Here is a 22,937-nt window from a genome sequence, read left to right on the forward strand (position 1 = left end):
TTTTGTTACCATCCATGTACACATTTATTAAGCCAAAGGAGTTCAGTCATGTCATGGTACATCACTAGAGCACATGAGATCCCTTCTCTTCAACTTGCTAACAACAGTTATTTTAATTACTTTGTTTTTTGCCTTTTGAGCTCAAACAAACGAACTCTTTCCACACTTCCCCATGAAAGGCTCTTTTGTGGCTTTTTCTTTCTCGTATCCTCTCCTTTCAGTACAAAACAAATGTTTCACAGATATGTAAACATAACCACCATGGAAATTAAACTGCTCTAAAAGTTACATTTCTTATGTTACGGACGTTTTGTTAAGATTTATATCCTGTTAGATGTACTTCAGCTCGGTGAATCCTTCAATGAAAGTTATGACCAGAACCTGCACTGTGATAGTGCCTATAGACCCTAGAGAGGGTTAAGGCCCTTCTGTGCAAGGTGCTGCACAAATACTTTGCTGTAATACACTGAGGTCTCTGGCAAAAATGACATTCACTAATGCTACTACAACCCTCTATGCTTCCCTCTGATCAGCGATGGCCCTCTCAAATAACAGGAGATGGAGTGAAACTCTACCCCAAATGAAGTCTGGAGTTGATGTCCAACTACCGTTGAAGAGAAGAGAAATGTTACTATGGGCCAATCCTGATGACTGCAGTCCTGTCAGTAAAGCTTCTCACGCTCACGGGAATGCTCATATGGTTAACAAACTTCTGTGGGAGAGGTCTGCCAAACTGAGTCCCTTGACCACTGAGCTCCTTCCTTTGCAAGAAAGCACACAAGAAAAGCAGACTGGTTCCTTTCTCTAGCAATTATTGGTACATTTCTAAGAGAAAAAGGGATATGGTCAGCTGCTTGATTTCAACGTTGTGTTTTGAGTTCTGATCCCCAAATGAAAGAAGCCTCTGCTTCGCTTTGGGCTACTATGACCAGGCCTGGAAAAGCCTATTGGACTCTCCCAGTCATCAGGAGGCAGCGGTTTGCCACTACAGCATGGAGGGCCTATATGGTGTGAAGGCTGCATCTTAAGCAGGAATTCTGAAGACTGTGGATGATCAACAGCAGAAATCATTTTGGTACCATTTCAGAGCAATTGATATTTAAATAATGATTTTATCTCGGCATTTGAGGTGAAAATAAAAAGATCACATGAAATAAATAGCAAAGAAACAACGTCCCTGCAAACATAATACATTCCTGCCCACGAAGCATCCTTTGTGAGTTATTGCCCTGTAGGTTATGTCAGATGTTTAAATGAACCCTTTAGAGCTACAGTACTCTGAAATGAGGTTAGAAAAATTTAAAAAATGGGAATTGTGTACAATGCTCTCCTTAAAAGAAAATCCCCCCCCGGGGTAGCCTAGGAGTGTGAGGCCTCAATAGACATAGAGCCGGTCTGAAATGGCCGCAGGCATGTGCGTCATGATCTGCATACGCAGCCACCAGTAGTAATCCATGGGGTGGTAGCGAGTGTAGGGGGCCGTGGAGGTGAGCGCGTGGGCAACGCTTTCAATGACGGGTGAGGTGTCTGTCGAGCCGCTGTTGCAGTACGTCTCCATCTTGCTGACCTGCTCATCAAAGTACTTTCTGCCGTAGTCTTTGCGCACAATCTCGGGGAGCTCGTCCCACATTTTATCGGCTATGGCTTTGATTCGCTCAGGGCTGTACAGGTTGGTGGCAGCTATGAAGTTGCCAGGCTCCACGATGCTGACCATCACCCCCTGGGGCTGCATTTCGTACCGCAGGCAGTCGGAGAAGGCTTCCACACCAAACTTGGTGATGCAGTATGGTGACCGGGCGGGACTGCCCATCCGACCCATCATGCTACTGATGTTCACTACACGACCTATGCAGAGGCCAGGAAAAGCACAGCTGAGCTGACACGTGTAGAGCAGACACTTGACACACACAACCCACCAGATTCGTGAAAGTGCATCTAGTTCACTCTGCATATCTTTAAGAGCTGCCTGACAGACCTGCTGCTGGTTCTGTCTGAGTACTGCTGTCCCATATAACAGCCTTCAGGCAGGAGAACAAGCCCACTGCAGGGTGCTCCCTTTACATGCGGGCATACACGCATGGTGATGCAGAAAGCACAGAGCTATGGGGAATACAGAAGAGGTTGGACAGAACCTGCACAGTGGGAAATAGGAATGCTCAGCAGCAATCAGGACTGAGCTCAGACAAGAGGAAGCAGCAACAATGCAAACCTCTGTCACCAAGGCTAAGCTTGGTTATTTGCAAGGCTAAGGCACAATATTCAGTAGCCCAATGGTGCCTTGTACTGCCTGCCTCTCAAAGTGACTGCTCCTGTACCACAACTGGGAAAAACATTCTAAGTCCACTGCTTCTTTTTCTACATGACAGCTGAATTGTGGCTTCAGAAATAGAGCTGGGCATTCTTCCCTCACCAGAAGCCACCCATTTTGGTAGAGGAGAGGACTAGCAGGAGACTGCAGATGCTGCAGCCTAATCAGAGGCTGTACATCACAGCACTGTCTATCAGTGCTCTATGCTGAGTTGCACTAAAAAGAGAAGGTTTGACCACAAAAACAGCTATGTTCCCATGATGGAAGAAATGCTCCCTGGATCACATATAGCCCAGGTGTCCAGCAAGACATGGGGCAAAGGAGAGATCCACTTCACAGAATGCCAGTCAGGAGGAGATCACTCACCCTTTGACCTCCGGATGAGTGGGAGGAAAGCCTTGGTGGTTCGCACGGTCCCCCACAGGTTCACCTCAGCTACTTCCATGTAGGTGTCCATGCTGGTGAACTCTACCTCCCCAAACGTGGAGATCCCAGCGTTGTTAACCAGCCCCCAGAGCCCTAGAAGACAAATCAGACATAAATCTCCTCTATGAGACAAATGAGATCAGCTTAGGAAAAGCTTTGCTAGCAGATCATTGAACCATTTAACAGAGCACTTACAACCTGTAGTGATGAAGCCAGAGAGTAAAGAGCCCAGAGTGAGACTTAAAACTTCTGAGCAAATAATAATCACAATCAGGATCAGCCAGAAAGTACTGGGGAAAATGTAGCTTGACAGACAGTGGAATGGTTTCAGGAATGCATGAACAACTGGGATTTCCACCATACTGGAGCAAACTTTGCTCATCAGAATGAAAGACAGGTACAGCTGCCCCCTGAACTTGGACATTTATGGTAACATCTACAATAGCATTAATGACAGCCAGCTTCAGGAGAAAACCTTTGAAGAACCTCTCTACTTCCTTTGCCAATCTCTGAACACTGGCCAGGATTTATGCCATAAAGGGAGTCACAGGAAACCTCTGGTCACAAGAACAAAGCACCAATCCCAGGGTCTTGAAACAGCACCCCAATTTCTGCTAATGTTCCCTATAGGAGCTGAGAAAAAGCAGAGTGTTTTGTTTAGTTTTATGGAGATGTCATCTTATGGTGCAAGTGGGAAGCTGCATTCTGGTATGGCACATATAAACAGATCACTTGCTCCACACTGCTTCTCCTCAAAGCTTTTTGCTCTCCGATGGCAAGTGCAGCTTTTCAGGTATGCCCTGAAAATGCTTTCAGAGCCCAGCTGAGGGAGCTCTTGTCACCCATCTACATATGAACCTACAGCCCGCTGAATGCACACACCTTTCTCTGGGTCCTCCAGGCTGCTGTTCACGTGCTCCACTGCTCGGTCCACCTCTTTGCTGTCACAGACATTGAGCTGCACGGTTCTCATTCGGTCACTGTTCATGTTGTCCAGCTCCTTGGAGCCACCCTCTCCCTTATTCTAGAGGGGAAAAAAGAGCTGGTTTGAATTTGGCCAAAGAGTTGAGTACAAGATAAAATACACACTAGCCACCACCACAAGGAAAAGACAGTATGCAGGGCAGACAACATTATCAGGAAAGTCCTCCAGTTCAAAGAGAAAGGAGATGAACAAGGATGTTCCTGAAGAAGAACACCATTCCCTGAGCCATCTGGCCATCAGTTCTGCCACTGAGTCAGCTGGTACCAACTGCTTTGACCCTGGGAAGCAGGCAGAGCTGGATCTGTCCCAGCAATGTAACTCGCACCCAATACAAGCTCCTGAGATCAAGCTATAATCCACCACCACAACGATGAGAATGTGGTACCACTGCCACTTATGCCTGCATATGGTGCACAACAAATAGCGTGGCAGTGGTGTGGTATAAAATAGTTGGTGAGTGGCTGCACACGTACACTGCATGTGTTTGTCAGTCACACTGCCTGCTCTGGGAGCGACAGTCCTATAAGAGGGACTGCCTGCCTACTGCTTTCTCCCTTCAGCTGATCTGTACACGCAGCTCCCGCTGCCTGGAGACGTATCTGCTGCCTCCAACAGACTCCTACAGAGTACAATCATCAAATGTCTGGCAACTTGCCTGTTAGTAATTCCCCAGGAGTCTTCTCCAGCATCTTACTCTCTTCTCTCTCCATTAGCTATTTCTCACTCCTGCTTCCCATTTCCATTCCTTTTTTCCTCATCTCAGAGCAATAGACTCCCGCAGCTTACACACAGATATCTGCTCATAGTCCAGCCACGTAACTGCAGCCAATTCCTCAGATACCTTTCACATAAGCAAGCAACAAGGCTGCCATGCCCTAGGTGTGTTACTTCAGTGGTCTCTCAGCCTAGTTTTGCTACGGTGCTACAAGGACACAGACACAGAATATTAATAGGAGTATGTAACTATTCCTGAATTGCTTTCATGATTATGAACTACTGTGTTGGCCATGCCAGGGTATTTTTGTGCAGGATATTGATTACATGGATCTGAAAAAAAACACTGTTTTGAAACATCTGTGTCTTTACTCTAAGAAATGCCCCATGTCCTTTAAAATCATCCCTCACCAGAAGCTCATGAACACGAAGCATGTTCCACAGAACAGTCCGATGATTGCTCCCCTTGCTGAGCTCTCAATCCTTCACGTAGCCCTGCTTACTTTGTTAGCATCAGTACGTAAGCATCAGAGTGCTCTTCACTCCTCAGCTTTAACAAGGCAGAAGTGTAGATGAGGCCACAAGGGTGACCATGTTCTCAGTGCCACCTTATCTTTCAACACACCTTCTGGCTCCTCTTGCTCCTGTGCTTATCTGCCACACTCACATGCAGTACCCCAAAATTCATTAAGTGCCTGGTCTCTCCAGCACATTCTTCTCTACCCTCTCTTATTTTAAAGAAGACTGCTAATACTGTTTAGTGCTTTTCTTTAAGAGAAGGCATTTACTGCACTCACTTCATACGGAAACACACTGCATATGGAATTGAGCCACTAAAAGTTCCATGCATAGTTTAATGACGTCTGGTTTTATGGTGACTGCAAATAGTTTTGTGCTGTTTGTTGCTCACTCAAACCCACTTCGGTGCAGTCAGAGTGCATGGCAAAGCACTGAATAGTGTACCAATGGCACACGTGGGAATGCCAAGAGGGAATCAGCAAGCATACAAGTCCCTTAGAATCAGCAGCTATAGCTAAGAGAGAAAGGACAACAGTGAGGCCAATGTGCTTTTCCCCCTGCCCCATATCTGCCAGGTCACCTCCCAGAAAAGGAAACTTCAGGGACTGCCATGAGAGCACGAGGTTAACCAGAGAGGAAAACAAGACAGCTGCAGTGTGATTGTACATTGAATCCACTGTCTTTTGACAATGAAGAATCAATATAACTCTCAAATTAACAGCTGTTAGTAAGAATAGTGAAACTAGTGAAATAGCGCTGTTAGCACAGATGCACCCCTGTGCTGCCCAAAGTCATGACTTTAAAAAACCTTTAGATTTCCTTCAGTAAAAAATACAGTCAGGTGCTCAAGATCTGCCCACTCTAGGAAATGCTCCTAACAGAGTCAGCACTGCTCATAGTTTGTATCTGCAAGGAGAGTGCGTACCCCGGGGATATGACAGTGCCCTGAGCTGGAGCGTGTTCCTGATGTGCAGCTGTGCTCTGACAAGAAGTCGTGTGAAAATAACACTGAAGTTTCATACTCATTTCCTCTCAGTCAGGGCAAGGTCGAATATATCCAGTTTACAAGCGCAAAACACAACGCTTCTTATTTCCACCTTTATTTCTTTCTATATCCAAAATAAATACTAGCATTGTTCTGCCCCTAAAATCAGCACCACCACCAATAACACTGTTTTTATAGCATGTGGTTCTGCTCACAGTTTTGCTAATGAAACCTGTGGCATAAACAGAAATCAGCTCAGTGCTTTAGGGTTTAGTTCTACAGGGTTAAGAGCCCGTTGTTTTCCATAATGAACATGATCTGAAGACATATAGTACACCAATTTGTTGACTGTGTCATTTGTGGCATTTTTCTGATGACAGCTGCTGTTACCAGTCTTGCCATTGTCACACAGGCTTTGGAACATGGTATGTGAATCCAGCTAAAAACTCAACAGTCAATTACACAGGGATACAGTAAAGACTTTTGCTGATTCTTGGAGAGGAAACAAACATTGATCAAAAAGTTCTGGCACGCTGCTTCATGTCAGCTTATGCTGAAGTTGTCAAAGATCAAGATTTTTCACTAACATGCTGTAGGGAAAATGCTAAATCGTGGCCCGAAACAGTGATTGAACACCTGGTGGGAAGGCAGGGCCAACGCAGGGGAGCTCAGCTGCACACAATGCACCTGAGTGAGGTTGGCACTGGAAGTGAGGGCACCTCAGTGGAGATTCCTGTTTACTGAAAGTCTTCTAAAGGTAAGCAGTTTTTCTTCTTTTGCTTCTGTGTCTAGGCTATTCTATTTGGACTTGTTTGAATTTGCTGCCACCAAGGATTGTACTATTCCATTATTACTGATGCACTTTCCATCACACTACAGCATTATGCATGTGTTCAGCAGCATGCATGCTGAAGGCACCAAAATGGAAGGGAGGCTTCAGCAACACTTAAACCCATACTTGTGTTTTTCTGGCTCAGACTGAGGAAGTGAAATAAGGAAGTAACCCTGTGGCTCTGATATTTTTGGCTGCTGTCAATATACAGGCAGGCTATTATTCTGAACAGTGGGTCTTTAAGTTTACAGTATTATCTTCCCCAATGCTGACTTCTTTCTACAAAAGCATAGTAAAAAAAATCAACTACCAAAACAAACTCTTTTATTCTTTGTCTTCTCAATGTCTTTAGAAAAGTAGTTGTTTATAGCAGGTATCCTGTTCTGCTGTGAAGCCTGTAGAGGGAGCCAAAGTTATAAAATGAACCCTTGACTCAAAGCTGAGACCACAAGAGTCAGAGCAACCTAAATGCATTTCTCAAACTGTGGTAGAAAGTAATAATTTAAGTAGAATGTTGTGATAATGGCAAGACTAACAACAGAAAGAACTGATAATACCTACAAAAGCACCTGATGAAGACACTTTAAGTAATGTAACTATTTAGGAGACATACACAGTGATAAGTGAACAAAAAAGATTAGGCTCAAAATAACTGATTCACCCCAGGATGTCCTGAGAAGTAAGCTGGGAAATAACTATGCAACTGAAAAAGAAAGCCTCCTAAGTAGAAGCTAAAACTCGCTCTCATTCTTCATGACCAGGTACCTTGGACTGCTCTTGGAGAGCAAACCAAAGACTGCATTGCTGAGTTATGTGTGTCCTGATTCTGCCTTGCATGTACTAGTGAAGCTATTGCTTTCACATTGATTTCAGCGTGTAACTTCAGTGCGTGCTGCAGCATGGTTGTATTCATGAATGAAGAAGAAAATACTCATACCACATGCTATAAAATCACCAGTGGTTTGTTGGATGTAATGACTAATCAAAATAAACTCTGCATAATTATGTATAACCTGAGTGCAGCTCCAAAGGTTCAGACTAAACTAATTCTAAAATCACTTGCAAATAAGCCTGTAAACTCAGATTTGCGGTTTGAGTCAATTGTATTTGAAAAAGACCAGGATGTCTTAATTCAAATAGGACCGTTTCCAAGCCCTGATGAGCTCTTGTTATGGTCTAGGCCAGGTGATGCTCTGTGAAATTCAAACATGCATGTATTTTCCTTTGAGTGATTGGCAACCTTCCTCTTCACTGGCAAAATGTTGTGGAGAGTGGAGATGAAAGACAGGATTTACTGCGTGTCTGCTCATATGCCACAGATGAAGAATGAAGCTTTTGGTTTTCCTACCTTTTGCAAGCATCCAGCATAGATAATGAAGCCTTTGGTATGTAGGTGCTTGGCCAAGGCAAATCCAAACCCAGAGTCACAACCTGTTATAAGCACAGCCCTGCTGCCAATCTGCAAAACAGAACAAAACAATGCACTGAAACTGAGTAATCAAAAACAACAATCTGTGTACACTGAACAAATGGTGTCCTTGGCCAGGAGCAACCTGTTCTAGGGATGTTTTCTATGTTCACTGCCAGCTACTGCCACCCAGTGCCTCCTGAAGACAGGAAAATAAGGCTTCATAACAAACATCACTCCAGTGAGGCAGGTTCACTGTCCTCCCAGTACTTTTGGCAACAGGCTTTCAAGGCAAAAAGACCAAATAAACCAGCATTCTCTGGCTGTTTATATCTATTTTGGGAACTGTCTGGTTTATTTTCAGATTTAAAGAGAAGCTTTTCCTTCAGTAGAAACTGTCCCTTTATTTTCAGAGTAGGCAGGAATCCACTCTTCCCTACCTTGCAGCCTGTACGGTGTGGGGAATATAGTTTACCTGAGGAAGATGATGACAGGTTAATATTATTGACTGCTTGTTTATCTTTCCCCTTCCAGTACATAAAATACAGTGCTAGAGGGTTTAAAAATTAAGTAGCATCACAAGGGTTGTATACTTGAAATTAAGATCAGTCAGTGATTAGTCTTTTATTTAAATGACAGGTTTGGAGAATAAGTACATTTCCTTCTCCAAATCCCTTGCCATAACACAAAGAGAGGCAGCAGCTAAATGTTGTGTTAAGAACTGCATCATGTATCAACCATTCCCATTCTAGCAGCACCAGGTGTGTACACAGCAAGGTGCTGCTGTGGGTGGGATTAGGTAATGGCTGTTTGCAACTCATTTCATCTTATCTCTGTTAAAACTAGAAGCTTGGCTTTTCTTAGGATACAAGAGGACTGATGAGAGTTACACCAGAAGCCTGACAACACAAGGGCCATACAAGAATTCCTTTGAAACTCTGTCCTAGGTGAAATGTGCGTATTCATGTACTGTTATAGAGCTGAGTTCTATGCCATGTTACAGTGCCAGGTAAAAGGAAAGAGGATGTTATGCACTATCGGTTTTTTTTTCCTGTTAGTGCTTTCAAGGAAAGACCTATTAAAGAAGAGGGTCAGTCTCCAGAGAGAGATGTGAGGGCACACCAATTTATTTACATCACTTTATACAGCTGTACTCTGGAAAGAGTGCTTTATTAAGAACTTGTCATGCAAATTCCCTCCATGTTAAGGTGGAAGATTTCATCTGCTGAGTAAGTTCCAGAAATAGAAAAAAAAAACAGCAGTCTGATTGTTTATTGCTATCCTTAGTAGCATGTACCGTGTTGCGTCAATGGAATCTCTGTGCTAGGAAAGAATGTGGAGTATGTTGAAGAGGTCTAGCTCAGAGTTGTTCTGGCAAATAGGAAAGAAGAACTTGGTCACCAGACTCCAGAGAGTTTAAAGCTCCAGCTCAGCAGGACTAGATCTTGGAAACCACAATAATACTCACCTGATCAACCTCACTTGCATAAGAGCGGCTGCCACATGAGGACAAGAGAGGGAAACAAAATTTTTGCACGGGTCTGTTAAAGGAAAAACAACAACATGGAACAGTCAAGCATGGAATATCCCATCCATACCTTGATGCTGAAGCATACATATGAGACTGTCATCTGAGAAGACCATCTCATCTACAGTTCTCCTTAGTCTGAGCCTGTTTCCTACAGTAGGTAACGCTTCTTTCTCACAAGGCTCTGATGCTATTTCTATCTGCTGGATCTGTATGGATATAAATGAGAATTCTAAAATAGCTCCTGGTCTGAAGGCACAGAGTTGCCTCTGCCTGCAAAATGGGCAGTACAATGTTTTCAGTTTCAACACCAACAAACTCTCACATAGAGCTGCACAAAGCAGGGGTAGTGGAAGTTATACATCTGTCTATTGAAAGTATGCTGCTGTGGCATTGTGTCTGATATCCATCTTAATGATGATTTGCTTGGAGTCATCTCGCTGTTTTTACACACAGCTCCACCCTTCTGTCATCTATAACGCTTCTTCTGCAGCATGTACCCATTAGATCCTCTTAGATCTCATATCCCCTCTTAGCAGCCGTTAAAACAAAGAGATGTTTTCGCACAATGTGTGCCACACAGATCAAAAGCTACTCTACAAAGTATGTTTGACTCTGAGGAATATATAGTGCATTCAAAAATACAGATCAGAGCAAAGCAACAGTGCCTTCCAGAGGAGTATCTGTTTAGAGAAGCTTTGTTACCAGTAGTATCTTATCTTAGGCCTTGCTATCTTTAAGCAAAGCTGGGTCTAGAGAACACACCTGACCTTGCCCTCTGACCTTGCCAGCCACCTCTCTGGGCTCTATCAGCTTTTTCACAGTTTGCTTTGAGCGCTGTCATAACCTGCTGCCTTCTTGCTTTCCTCCAGATACACTGTATTTCAGCTGCTCTCTGGTTCCTCTGATATTATCCTTTAGTAGAGCTTCTCTTCCAGGCTGAGTTTGCTTAATAACTCACAATTATCTCTGCTCAGATATCACAGGCACTCCCAGAGTGACCTATGCAACACTGAACTGCAAGCTGCAGACGCTGGCCTCTGAGCTGCATGGTCAGAAAACAAGGCTAAAGAAAGGTTCTAATAGAGAAGAGGCTTTGAACTAGGTGGAAAGAGAGCTGATCTACAGTCATATGATACAACAGACGTCTGCTGCAGGTCAGTATAGGAAATATCTAACAGATCAGCTGTCTTAGCTTCACTAGCAGAGTTGTAAAGAGCAGTCTTTGCTCTTTACATCTCTCTCTCAAGAGCCAACCTTGACAGTGTGGTGCCGGAACAATTGACATTGAAGGTGTCAATTCTTGTTTAGCAGACCATTAAGTGGCTTCTCTACAATCAGTGTCACATGCTGTTGTGTGGGAACCCTGTTCTAAAGCTGGTGGAAGTACTCAATTTGCTCTGGGTTTGGACTAGCAGGGTTCATGTCACAAACCAGTACAAAGCTGTTTGTAATGGTTCCTTGCATTGCACCAAAGCCTACTTGTGGATATTCAGGAATGCTCCAAAAGGTTGTGGAATCTCCATCCTTGGAGACATTCAAAAGCATCCTGGAGATGGTCCTGGGCAAGCAGCTTTAGGTGGCTCTGCTTGAGCAAGGGTGTTGGCCGTGTGGCCTCCAGAGGGCCCTCCAAACATTAGCCCTTCTGGCATTCTGTAAGTAAACTGCCCCACTGAAATCGAGTAAGCCCCGATGTATGCTTTACTCAAGACCTCATTCTTCTTGTCTACCAAGGTACTTACCTGAAGTTGTTCCCTGGATTCTTGAAAGTCAGGGTTTTTACAGGGAGGTTCAGGAGAGGCCGGGACAGCTTGGTTGCCAACATGCTTCCAATCGACACACTCTATCAACAGCAAACCTGCTCTTCCTTAGCTCTGCAAGGCAAGATAGCACCTCACCTTTAGTTGCTCAATTATTTTGTAAGCCATGCTGACTCTGTACGTTTTTAAAGACAAAATAAAGTCCAAAGGAGCTCGTCTTTCCACTTTGTGGTTCCTCACCCTGAGATAAACGGCCCAACCTTCTGCCACCTCGACATGCCTTTAAATAAAGAAAAGACTATGTGTGGGATGACGAGCAGGAAGTTGTTTGAAGAAAATGTCCGTTTCTCTTTGTTTAATGCATCTTAAACTGTATTCTCTGAGAACTGAGTTATTTACTTATGGATTTTATTATTTTGAGTAAGATATATGATGTAAAACAGATGCTCAAGACACAGGTGACATTGTGCTCCATGTTCCTGAAGCAAAGCAGCTCATACAGCCACGTGGTTAAAAATGCATTTCCTTGTAATGGAGCAGCTGTGACCTGGGGGAGAACACGGCTCAAGAGTGGGAATTAAGCTCAGAAAGTCTGCTGTGTTCATTTCCTTTCTGTTTAAAACCGATCTGCTGCACTCACCCCATCTTAAAGCCCCGTCTCCTTCACTGCAGCTGAGAAATGCCCTCTGTTAAGCTTTATGTACGTTTGTGTTGAATCCCGCAGTTTTAGGGCCTGCTGGAAACGGGCCTAAACTTGAAAGAGCCATGAAAGAGCTGCTGTTGGCCGCAGCTCAGCAAAGAAAGGTCTAGAAAGCGAGCATTATAGCGCAACTACGTCGCTCCGCTTACATGAGGCACCCGGGTGGCTGCGGGAACCCCCTGAACGCTGCCGGTGTCCCGGTGCCGCCCCTCGGCCGTGCCCAGGCGGTGCCACCGATACCGGGCGGGGGGCGAAACACCCGGCGAGCGGCTGTCACTTGGATGCGAGGGGAGCGAGGGAAGATGTCGGCAGCGCCGCGGCCTGCGGGGCCCGGAGGAGGAGGAGAAGGAAGAGAGAAGGGACGCAGCTCGCCCACCCCTTCCCCGCAGACACACGCGGTTCTCGGCAGCCCGTTCCTTACCTTGCGGCCGGCGGGCGTCCCGGGCGCTGCGTTTGAATGAGGCTGGGCCGCTAACCCGGCTGTGGGGCGCGGTGAGGGGCGGGACGGGGGAAGGGCCGGGGCGGGCGCGGGCGGCGGCGGCGACAGGAGGCGGCCATAGGCTGAGGACGAACCGCCGCCGCCATGCGCGGTCCCGCCGTGCTGCTGGCGCTGGGCGCTGCCTTGGGCCTGGCCCGACGCCTCCTGCAGCGGCTCCGCCGGGCCCTGCCCGTGAGTACCGCGGCGGGGCCTGCGGGCGGTGCGCCAACGTGTCGCTGCTTGACGAGCCGCCCTGTGGGGCCGAGGGAGGCGTCGTGTCGGCGGTGTGAGGGGGAACCGGGCTGCTGAGAGCAGGAGCCGGGCATCTGCGGGAGCTCCGCGGCTGTTTGCAGCCGAGGCCGCGGCGTTCGGCGGGTGCTGAGTGCACGAATCTTCATACGACCTTGAAGTTAGAAAATGAACGTAATGGAGAAAAAAGCCCCGTGAATAGAATAATTGCACAACCGGCCTCCCCTAGTGTGTGTTCAGAAGTCTAGGGTTGTGTGGGGTGCTCTCAGTGGGAGCTAACTCTGCTCCTGGTTGTGCTGCAGGAGGAATCCGCAGCTCCTGCCCTTGATGCAGCCAGGATACAGCTCGTACTTCACTGCCCTCCCACGCTCCCTACACCCTTGGCACTTCCCATCGCCATCCTCTGCCTTCTGTGGCACAAGGAACCCCTGGTGAATGGTGGTACTGAGTAGAGGTGGCACCGTGGCCTCCAGAGACCCAAGGAGCAGTTCAGTGTCTCCATCATGAAGGTGATGGATGGCGCATGACTTGGCCTTCAGCCTTTGCCTTTGGAGGCCTTCCAGGTGTGATGACTTGTGACTGGCTCCTTGTGCTTTAACATGCCTATACGACTTTGCCCTGTGAATGTTTATTCTGCTGAAGCAGTGGCAGTGCCTGTGCATCGTAACCAGGCAATCCATGGTAGCCAGAACTGTGAGAAAGTTAATAATTCAGAGATTCCTGTAGCAAAGGAATCTTGTGTCTGCTGGCTGTTCTGCAGGCAGTGATTTCTGCATGTTAGGAAGACATCTTTAGAATATACCTTTAGTTCCTTTTCCTGGGATTGAAAGCCCCAAGTTCATCAATAAGGAACAAGGAAAGTATACAACGTAACTGCTTGTTCTTATCTTCAAATTAACATACCTGATAACAAGGAAATGATCAGGCAGGTCATCTGAGGCAACAGGATGCAGAAAATAACATGGCACAGAGTAGTAAAGGAAAATGTCAGGGCAAGGATGGTAGGCTCTGAAACTATAGGAAGGCTGGGGCTGACAAAGTAGCCTTGCTTAACTTTTACTGCAATAAATGGGTGTACTTTGGATAAATCACCTATGTTGGTAAAAGCTTCTACTGTTTAACAAAGCACTCGTATCCCAGTAGGAAAAGCTTATGGAGTGTGTGTGCCTCTGAGTATAATAGCAAATAATTAACAATCACAGGAGCCTTCAGTAATGTAAATTGTTACTCACCTTTCTGGTCACTGTAGGGAGCTGGGAGGTGGTTTTTTGCATACATTTGGTGGTTGGTTTGTTGTGTTGTTTTTGTTTTTAACCAGAGGAAACAAAAAAGCTGCAGTGAGTTAAACTTGATGGAGATAGGAACACAGCTCAGCCATTTATAGATGGGTTGTCCTCTATTTCATGCACCTGGGCTGCCCTTACCAAACTGACTGATGAGGCAGCTGCTTCTGGCTGAGGGCTGCACTTCTCCTTTTGACCATGGTGGTCTTTGGATCAGAGCTCTTTATGCACTATAGTTCTTAATCACCGTATGTCCTTTAGCTGTAGCTATCCTTAAAGCTTCAGTAGAACTAGCCTGTAGCTGGGTGTGTTTTTGTCCTACTGTAGGAATGGGTATTCATGTGGGTGTTGATATAATAAATGCAGGAGAAACTTTTCATCAGCTCTCGCTTCCACTTCTTGATTGTCCTTTGAAACAATGACTTGTGGATTTGAGAGGGCGTTGCTCATTTGCCTGTTGCTGTTTGCTTAGGCTCATTTAAGTACGTGCAGTAACTGATCACTATCACCCTGCAATTATCTGCAATTATCCCTTATTGCCATTTCACTATCACATGTCAGCAGATCAGAGCACTGGGGGCTGCCTGATTTCTGTCTGAAACAGTGGTTAAGCAAGACAGTGCAATTCCTACACAGCTAATATAAAATACAAATATTCGTATGCCAGATGCCATTAGTATGGCAGTGGGAAATATTAGTTGTGGGTGCCTCCACAGAGATGGAAATGACCTCACTTCCTTACTGCATTCTCCAGGCATTTATTGCCATGTCACGTTATCATCTGACAGATAGGGTTTCAGTTTGGAGCAGTCTGGAGCTCTGCATGTGGATGGCTGCTTGTTGGGATACATGTTAAGAGTTCACTGCTTCACAGTAGTGCCAAAGAAAGGCTTTCAAGCAAAGAAAGGGGATGAATGTGCAGTGTTTTGGTACAGAATTCTATTAGGGATTTTGAGTTCTGTTTTCAGAACTATCACAGGCCTGTTATGTCAAAGCAGATGTAGTATCAAATCTTCTTTCTCAATTTATCTGTCTGTCAAAAGATGATAATGTAGGAGAGAACTGTGGGATTTGATAAATGGTTCCTGTTAAAAGTTCAGTGCTTCAAAAGGAAGCCCTAAGCTGTAGTCACACTCCAGTGTGCTGAAATACAGCATGGAAGGTACTGCATAGAGTGGGAGTAAGAAGGGTGCAGACAATAGTCACTGCAGTTAAAAGAGCTGCTGTATTGATTGGACAGGTGACATACTGTTACTGAAACTTCTATGTAGTTCTTTCTTATGGGCCTATGAGCTGATAGATCACTAATTTCATTTAAAATACCTCTGTACAGTTTTGGCCACTGATACTTAGTAGCTGCAGTTTGAGCTATGGTGTCAAGGTAACACAAGTTGTTACAGACCAGTGATAAAATAAACTCAGGATTTCATGGTAGTTGGGAGCTGGTTATGCTTCTACACAGGAGTCTTGTGTTCTCCTTTATGCTGGTTGCCCCAGCAGGAGCTCCATACAGTCATTAGGTCTAGATTGCTGTGAGACAGGTTAGAGGTCACTGTGACTTGTATCTGTGCCCACCACTGTGCACAGGGGCAGAGAGCTGAGCTGCAGAGAATTATAGCTGGGTTTTGTTGCATTTAGGTTATTGCTGCTTTCAGAGTGATACTTGTCCAGAATTGTGCACCAAATCTGAGATGGTTACCTAAGCTCCCTCTGGTCTGGAGGGAGATTATCCCAGCTCTTCTGGAAACACACTGAGGTGAGCTATAGGGCCCACCTTTCCTTCTCTGTGGATTTCACAAGGACATTTGACTGCTAACTTGAATGGCCATCTTTCACATAGTTCAGATCAGGTGAGCTCAGTCCCACAGAGCCCATGTATCAGCCATATAGCCTCTTAGTTGCTAGCTTTACCTTCTAAACACTGGCAGGAGGTCTGCAAGCTGCTCTTTTGCTGTGTAGCTCAATGCTGTGGGTAGCTGCATGACTGCAGTGTCTGATGATGATAACATATTGTCTTTCCCCATACAGGCTGAAGGGAAAGCAGTGCTCATAACAGGCTGTGACAAAGGTTTTGGACATGCCTTGGCAAAACAACTTCATGCAAAGGGATTTACTGTTTTTGCTGGATGCTTGCTAGCGGTGAGTAATAATATTGATCAGAATTTTTCTGGGACTGGAGGAAGATTTTTCTCGAGTAACAGCCTTTTTATTTGCAGCTTCCATTTGCCCTAATCCAAAACCTGTGGGAGGTAAGGTGGGGACGGATCTTTATGTATCTAGTGTTGCTTCATCCGCCTGTTGAATCTTGTTGGTCCTGTAATTCTGAGCTCTTTAGGGCAGGGACTGTCTGTCAGCTGCATGTCTGTACAGTAGCTTGTACAGTAGCTTGCACAATAGCTTGCAAGGTTTGAGGTTGCTGCTGGATTGCAGCAAAATTTGCAATAAACCTGATGGTTCAAAATTACTATGGCATTGTGCTTTCCTGTCTTCTCAGGTATCTCTGTTGCTATTTTTCATTCTATCACTTTCCTCTAAGGACATTTTACTCAAACTTCTCTCCAAGCCACCTTGGTTGGGTTTATCTCCAAGTGCTTCTGCAGCTTCTCTGGAAGCTGTCTGCTTTTTGGATAAATGAAAAATTCAACAAACTGTACCGTTCTGATACCTGTAGGTCTCACCTTCTGTCATTTGTACTTGATAGGTAGCATCAATTGTAAGAGATCAGTTTAGGCACACTGAATCAGAAGAGGCTGCAGCACTGCCCGTCCAGTCCTGCTCTTGCAGGCAATCATGTTGTGTAATCCCCTATAAATTGGGCATGGTCTGCTTCCATCTGAAGTTTTATCCCTTTTTTTCTCTTTAGACTATCGAAACTTATGTGGTTTCCAGCATGAATTGGTCAAAATCAGTTCATGCTCACTTGTTTGTCTAATTTGATTTCTTATCTCTTCTCCAGATCCCATCCCTGTGATGTAACAATAATGCGCTCAAGGCTTCTCTCAACATTGTTTTTCTAGTCTAAACAAAGTTGCCCATATAACTTCTCTTAAGCATCCTCTGTTGCCTTAAACACTCCCATCTAAATGAATGTCAGGCTTTCCTATTGTCTATTTCACACTCTAGTTTTTGTTCTGTTCTTTGACTTCAGTCTTGGTGGCCATCCGTGTTGTGCTGTTTCTCTGTACCTCTGATTTCTGTGATACACACTCCTGTGTTATGGATTAAAGTCACTGATGAAAAATAGTGGATGAGATTTTTCATTTGGGAACTCCAGTGGTGACTCTCAACAGAAAGAGTATTTTCATTCCAGTATTGTCAATTGCCATCTCTCTTAATGGCTGCTTTACATCCTCATTTCAGTCTCTCACTTTTTAGACGTTTTGTTTTCTTTTGGTGCACTTCTAATCAGCACAAACACTGGAGAGTTAGAGAGGAAAACTGATTTAAGGCAAGGTAAGAGGTAAGTAAATCAAGTGTAGTAAGTAAATTCCATTGGCAGTATAACAATCATCACTTCTAGCACTAACAGGTGACATTAAAAAGATAGTGGAATTCTTTGTTTTTGCTCTTACTACTTCTCAGTGGAACAGATGCTATTTGACTATGTCTGCTCTAGTCCACATGCTCAGAGTGATGACCACAGGATAATGAAAATTATGAAGGGCAAGAACAATAGAAAAGCGGTGTGGCCATCCTTGTCTGTGTGACTTCAGCGGAGGTTACGTTCTTCCTCCAGACCAGCAGGGAAAGTTATTATCAGCTGACATATTGTGTAACTTGAGAGCAAACAAGTCCTCTTGGAAAGCTGATGTTGTTTGGAAATTTCCATGCAGAGGCTCTGTGCATCCTTCAGTAATGACGTCATTTGCTACTTTGGGATGTCTGTCTTTGTAGTGGTAGCAAGTCAGGCACTCACTTTATACAAGAGCAGGTGTAAGGAGCAGAAAATAGGTGACATGAGAATTGGCAGTGTACAAGTAACTGCTTATGGCAAATGCATAGCAACTCACCCTGTCATCAAAGAACACCCGAGCTGCTGTAGGTTCACTGCAGGGTCAGAGCAGGTATGGGAACAATTGGCACAAAGTAGATGGCAGCCTATTAGCTCACTCATTAGCTCACTTACGTCCTTTCATGCTGAGACCTGAAGGTTCCCTGATGTACTACCAAAAAGCTCTTGTATTAAATAGAAGACAGTATACCATGAAGTGCATTGGAAGCTATACATGAGCAGAAAGTAAAAAAATAAAGGCATTTCAAGAATACAGCAGGCAGGTTGGGGTAGAACTGTCAAGAATCAAGTGTAGAAGGAGTTCTATTTAACAAAGATATCTCCACAGGGAATATTTTCCTTAATACATAAGAATTAAACAACAACAAAAAAATGAAATCAATTAAAAATAACTGAAAAAATAGGAAGTACTGAAATAATTAGTCTTTTCTTTGATTTTACTGAACAAAAAAGATTTGTTTTCAGATGTGCATGGCCAGCTGTTTTCATGAGGAGATAAGGGTTTTTGTTCTGCAAGATGGGAAAAGGAGTGTTTATGTCAGTGTGTATTGAAATTCACCAGGCCTAATTGAGTGGAATAGAGTAGTTCAGATGGAAAGGACCTTCCGAGATCATCTGGTCCAGCTGCCTGGTTGCTTCAGCCTTAACCAGAAGTTAACACATTATTGAGACCTTTTGAACACTGACAGGTCTGGGGCATCAATTACCTCCTAAGGAGCCTGTTCCAGTGTTTGACCACCCTCACGGGGGAATTAAGCTTTTCTTAATGTAGTGAATGTTCCAAAAGAGCATTGAGGGGGTGAGCCAAAGTGTTTTCTACATGAGTGATATCTTCAGGAACTCTTGAAGGCGAGGGCATTTCCAGGAGGTTGAAAAAGGGCAGATGCTGTAGTTGTCTCTCAAAAGGTGGCGGACCTTTGGGGTTATCAACCAGGCAGTGTACCTTACCTTCTGCACACGAGATGAAGCTGCAACACACAGAGCTGTCAATTTGATGATCTAGGCGTTTATAGTGCCGTGTGTCATGTACGAGTTCACTGGGAACAGGTTGTGCCATGTCAGCCTAATCTCATTCTGGCTAAGCAGCAGTGTGTTTAAAGGAGAAGGAATAAGTGCACCTCAAATAAGGCTTTTGATGCAGTCCCTCGTAGTCTGATGATCAAACTTACGCTCTAAGCCTGTGACTGCTGTTAAGCCCCAGTGAAATTTTCTTGGAAGTGCCCTGGAACAGAGTTCACATAGAGGAAAAAATAAATATGAGCGTAGTGCCAAGCAGGGAGGATTGCATGTCCCTGTGGGAGCAGTATTCAAAACGGTGCCAACAAATCAGTTGCAATCTGAAAACAAATAGCTGGAATCTGGTAATGACAAATACAAGCTTTTTTTTCCTGAGGAAATGTGGAGAAGGAATGGGTGGGTAGGCAGCAGCGAGGGAACTGAAGGTGACAGGAGAATGCAAGCCCAGTGAGTCAGCCCATGTCCTGCTGTGCCTGAGTTGCTGTGTGGTGTGGGTCGGTCTGAGGCACGTGCACATGAGAAGGAGCACAGTGATGAGGTGTGGGAGGGCTGCCAGTGGGACAGGTGGCACCTCAGAGATGGTGCTCAGCACTGGGCTTGTTGCTTTTTGATTCCCAGTCAAATCACTGCAAGCGCCCAAACCAGGGCCAGTGCTGCCAATGGAATCAAGATGTTGCCCCCGCCCCCTCCCCTTCTGGTGGCAGCCTGGATAGGATTGCTTGCAGGGATAGAGGAACCAGCCAATGTGTGAAAGAAGAACAAATGCCAGGTTCAAAACCAGTCTTCAAAAAACTAGGAGGAACCACGGGAGCGTATGAACTGTACAGTGTGCTCACTGTCCCTGAGGTGCCTTGAACTATTGGTTTTATAGCTAAATAGTGCCTGGAATGGTGGCTTCTTGCTGAAATCAGTCTTCCAAGATAGCTGTGTTTTGTTAACAGCGATTAACTTCTAGCTGGGAAGGTAACTTTGTAGATGGGATTGCATTGGCACGGGGGAAAATTTCTTTCAATGATATGATATATGATATAATATGACATATTGGATTTTTAAGTTGCTGATCTGCAAGTTTTTCCTCAAAAAACAACCAACCAACCAAAGCGTGGACTGATTTCTTTATGTCATGAAGGTTATGAAAGATAAAAAAAAAAAGCAAACAAAGAAAAACAACACAGGAAAAGGGAAAGGTGTGTTCTGTGCTCTGTGATTACAGCTGTAGTTAAGTGTTTGTTTGCAGTGAGATACAGTAAACCTCTTCAGAAGCAGAATTAACTCCTCTTTATTCACAGTTCGGTATCTGAAAGTCACTTTGTGTAATTCAGAGCTGAGATGCAAGAGCATCTTCCAGAAATACAGAGAGACATTGCACAACCTTCACTCATTTCAAAGGGAATTTAGTATTTTGATGACTGTGTTATTAAGTACTTTTAATGTCACTTCCAGAGATTCTTTTTATGTGTGGATAAGAGTCACAGTGCATTGGAAAACTTAAAGTCTTTCTTTTTGTGATACTTTGAAATAGGTCAGTTGTGACGTGATCTGCAGCCATAGGGACAGAAGCAGATTCCTACTATTGCTGTAAATCTGGAGTAATTATATGCTCATATTAACAGGGGTACCCTGTTTTTCTCAATGCCCAGATGGAATTTCAGCTCTTTTCCTTCATAACATGGTACTGTTCACTGAACTGAAGGTGGAGGCAGGGTGGTTTATGCTGTGTTCATTGAATAGGTAGCTTGAGATGCATGTAGGAAAACAAGTTGTTACGGTTTTACATTAGCTTTGCTGTGGAGGCAGCGTGTTGCTCTCCTTGTTTGCCCTTGTGCTGTGGGTGGGTGTTGGTATCAAGTACTAAAGGAAGAGTGGCAGCCAGGCATGTGACTCACCTATTCATAACTTCTTCCTCCCTATCAAGGCAGATCCTGTAATTCAGGGAGTAGTTTGGCAAACTGAATCTCAAGCTGGCTGAGGAACTGCATGGCTAATCAGTGCTCTGTTCAGTTTCATTTTTTGTATGGTGTCTAAACACAGCTATCTATCCTGTCTGGAAGCGACCAGGTAAAATTTGAAGTGTGAACCACATTTAGGTTTGGTATACACAAAAAACCAACCCCAAAATAAACCAACAAATAGTAACAGAATGTCTGATGGTAACAGCAGTAAGCTGTTAAGAAGCTAAGGGCTCATAAAACTATCTTCATTATTCTAAGTGAATTGTACATTGCTTTTCTTAAACATATCCATATTAAAAATGAAGTCTTGAGAAGGTGAGAAATGCCTGGTGGAAAAGACAAAAGAAAGGAGGAGAGAAAGGAAGCCATCATATTATTGGTAGAGTGAAGAGCCTTGTTCTTGTTTCTTTGGACAGAACTTCCTCCTTTCATGCTCCAGCCACACAAGACAAAATTAAAGACATCTTCACTGTTCATGCTTTCCTGTGCATCCTGTTCTGCTGCATATTTAGAGCAAAATATTACTATTATATAGGTTACAGGCTTTCTGCTGTATCCTGTAGCATCAAACTATTTGCTGGTAGGGATGCCAGAGGTGGCCCTACTGTTTTGCTTTCTGATAGTTCCATCCCATTAGATGCTAAGCAGTATTTTAGAATTAGATGAGTAAGGTGTCTAATTAGCCTTTTGCTTTTAAGCCTAGAAAAACTTCCTCTGATTTGTGTATATATGTTTGCTGTGTTACCTATGGAGCATGGGGACTGGGGCAGCAGGGAGCCACCTGAGGCCATTCTGAGCTTACCCAGTATTTGATATTGTTTCAATTGTGGAACCCTTCAGGTGAGGAGCAAACACAAACATTTTTAACCATTCAGAGCAGTGGGTCACTAATGTAGATGTAAGGGCTGTGCTGGAGGGAACAGATTATAGCCATGGGTTGCACAGCAGGTTGTGTGTCTTGTGTGCCTGTTTCTGTACCAGGTTTACACCTCTGCATGCAGTTTTTCAATAGGTGGCATTTTCTGTCTTTGTGAATATGCCTGCAGCCTTAGCAAGGCATCTTTCTTTTCTGTTGAGCAGGATAAGAATGGAGACGGAGCCAGAGAGCTGAAGGACATGAAGTCAGATCGCATGAAAGTGCTACAGATGAATGTGTGCAGCGACCAGGAGGTGGCTGAGGCTGTGGATTATGTGAAGATGACCCTGAAAGACCCAGAGGAAGGTGTGTGGGGACCTTTGTTTTTCTGGGCCAGATGATTCTTTGGTGTACTCTCAGAATCCTTCCTATGGATCAGGCCCAGCTCTGTCCAGGTTGTTCCAGTGCTGCAATGCCAAAACATGATTTACAGGCTTGGAGGCCTGGTGGTCAGGTAGCATTGTATTTAGGTCAGTGGGAATTCCCATGTGGCCAGGACATCTGTGCCAGAACAAGAGCCCAAGACTGGCTGAGATGGTAAGGCTCTAACCCTACATCCCATAAAAAGTGATGAGTGGCAGCAAGTCCCTAAGAACTGATTTCTCTGAGTGACCAAAGTGACATTGGATGGCAAGACCTTGATTCCCTTCTCCTGTTACAGCTCCACAGATGTTTCTGTAGCAATCCTGCTTGAGGAGAGGCCACAACCCCTGGCAGCTTATTGCTGTGCTGGTACTACCTGCTTGTGTAATCAAGTGCTGAGCTGGTCCATAAAACTCACCTGGCCTCAAATCTAGATCATTTTCCAGCTGTACTAGTACATGCTTTCAGTTTGCCATGCAACACGCTAGCTGTGATGTGAGAC

The 22,937-nt window shown here is 44.7% G+C and overlaps 2 protein-coding genes across 15 annotated transcripts in view; one reads left to right on the top strand and one right to left on the bottom strand.

Annotated features, from left to right (window-relative positions):
* Positions 1 to 12,654, bottom strand: BDH1 (3-hydroxybutyrate dehydrogenase 1). Of its 3 annotated transcripts, none has more exons than XM_015871715.3 (7): positions 12,587 to 12,654; positions 11,448 to 11,579; positions 9,646 to 9,718; positions 8,118 to 8,228; positions 3,617 to 3,758; positions 2,675 to 2,827; positions 1 to 1,845 (listed from the first exon to the last, which is right to left on the bottom strand). In XM_015871715.3, exons 2-7 carry the CDS (start codon positions 11,528 to 11,530, stop codon positions 1,376 to 1,378), a joined length of 1,032 nt encoding a protein of 343 aa, XP_015727201.1. In that variant the 5' UTR covers positions 11,531 to 11,579; positions 12,587 to 12,654; the 3' UTR covers positions 1 to 1,375. The 3 variants fall into 3 exon arrangements, with proteins under 3 accessions (XP_015727201.1, XP_085369713.1, XP_085369714.1); XM_085513587.1 differs by having other exon boundaries at positions 11,448 to 11,745; XM_085513588.1 differs by lacking the exons at positions 8,118 to 8,228; positions 9,646 to 9,718; positions 11,448 to 11,579; positions 12,587 to 12,654 and adding an exon at positions 4,845 to 4,989.
* Positions 6,673 to 22,937, top strand: part of LOC107318190 (D-beta-hydroxybutyrate dehydrogenase, mitochondrial-like) — a 22,054-nt gene continuing 5,789 nt past the window's right edge. For 6 of the 12 annotated variants that reach the window (XR_014933565.1, XR_014933564.1, XR_014933563.1 and 3 more), the window contains exons 1-4: positions 12,701 to 12,835; positions 16,204 to 16,314; positions 16,392 to 16,424; positions 22,237 to 22,378. Coding sequence is in view for 8 of the 12 variants with exons in the window: in XM_085513589.1 (XP_085369715.1) it covers positions 12,749 to 12,835; positions 16,204 to 16,314; positions 16,392 to 16,424; positions 22,237 to 22,378 (373 nt within the window). In the remaining 4 variants the exon portion in view is untranslated. Of the gene's footprint in view, positions 6,695 to 12,700; positions 12,836 to 12,876; positions 13,456 to 16,203; positions 16,315 to 16,391; positions 16,425 to 17,550; positions 21,263 to 22,236; positions 22,379 to 22,937 lie in introns of those variants that run through there. The other 6 variants (XR_014933566.1, XM_015871717.3, XM_085513593.1 and 3 more) reach the window with 5 other exon arrangements.

This window comes from Coturnix japonica, chromosome 12 (assembly GCF_054131305.1).
Source record: "Coturnix japonica strain WE chromosome 12, WE-NBRP24, whole genome shotgun sequence".
In the NCBI taxonomy this organism is placed as follows: Eukaryota; Metazoa; Chordata; class Aves; order Galliformes; family Phasianidae; genus Coturnix; species Coturnix japonica.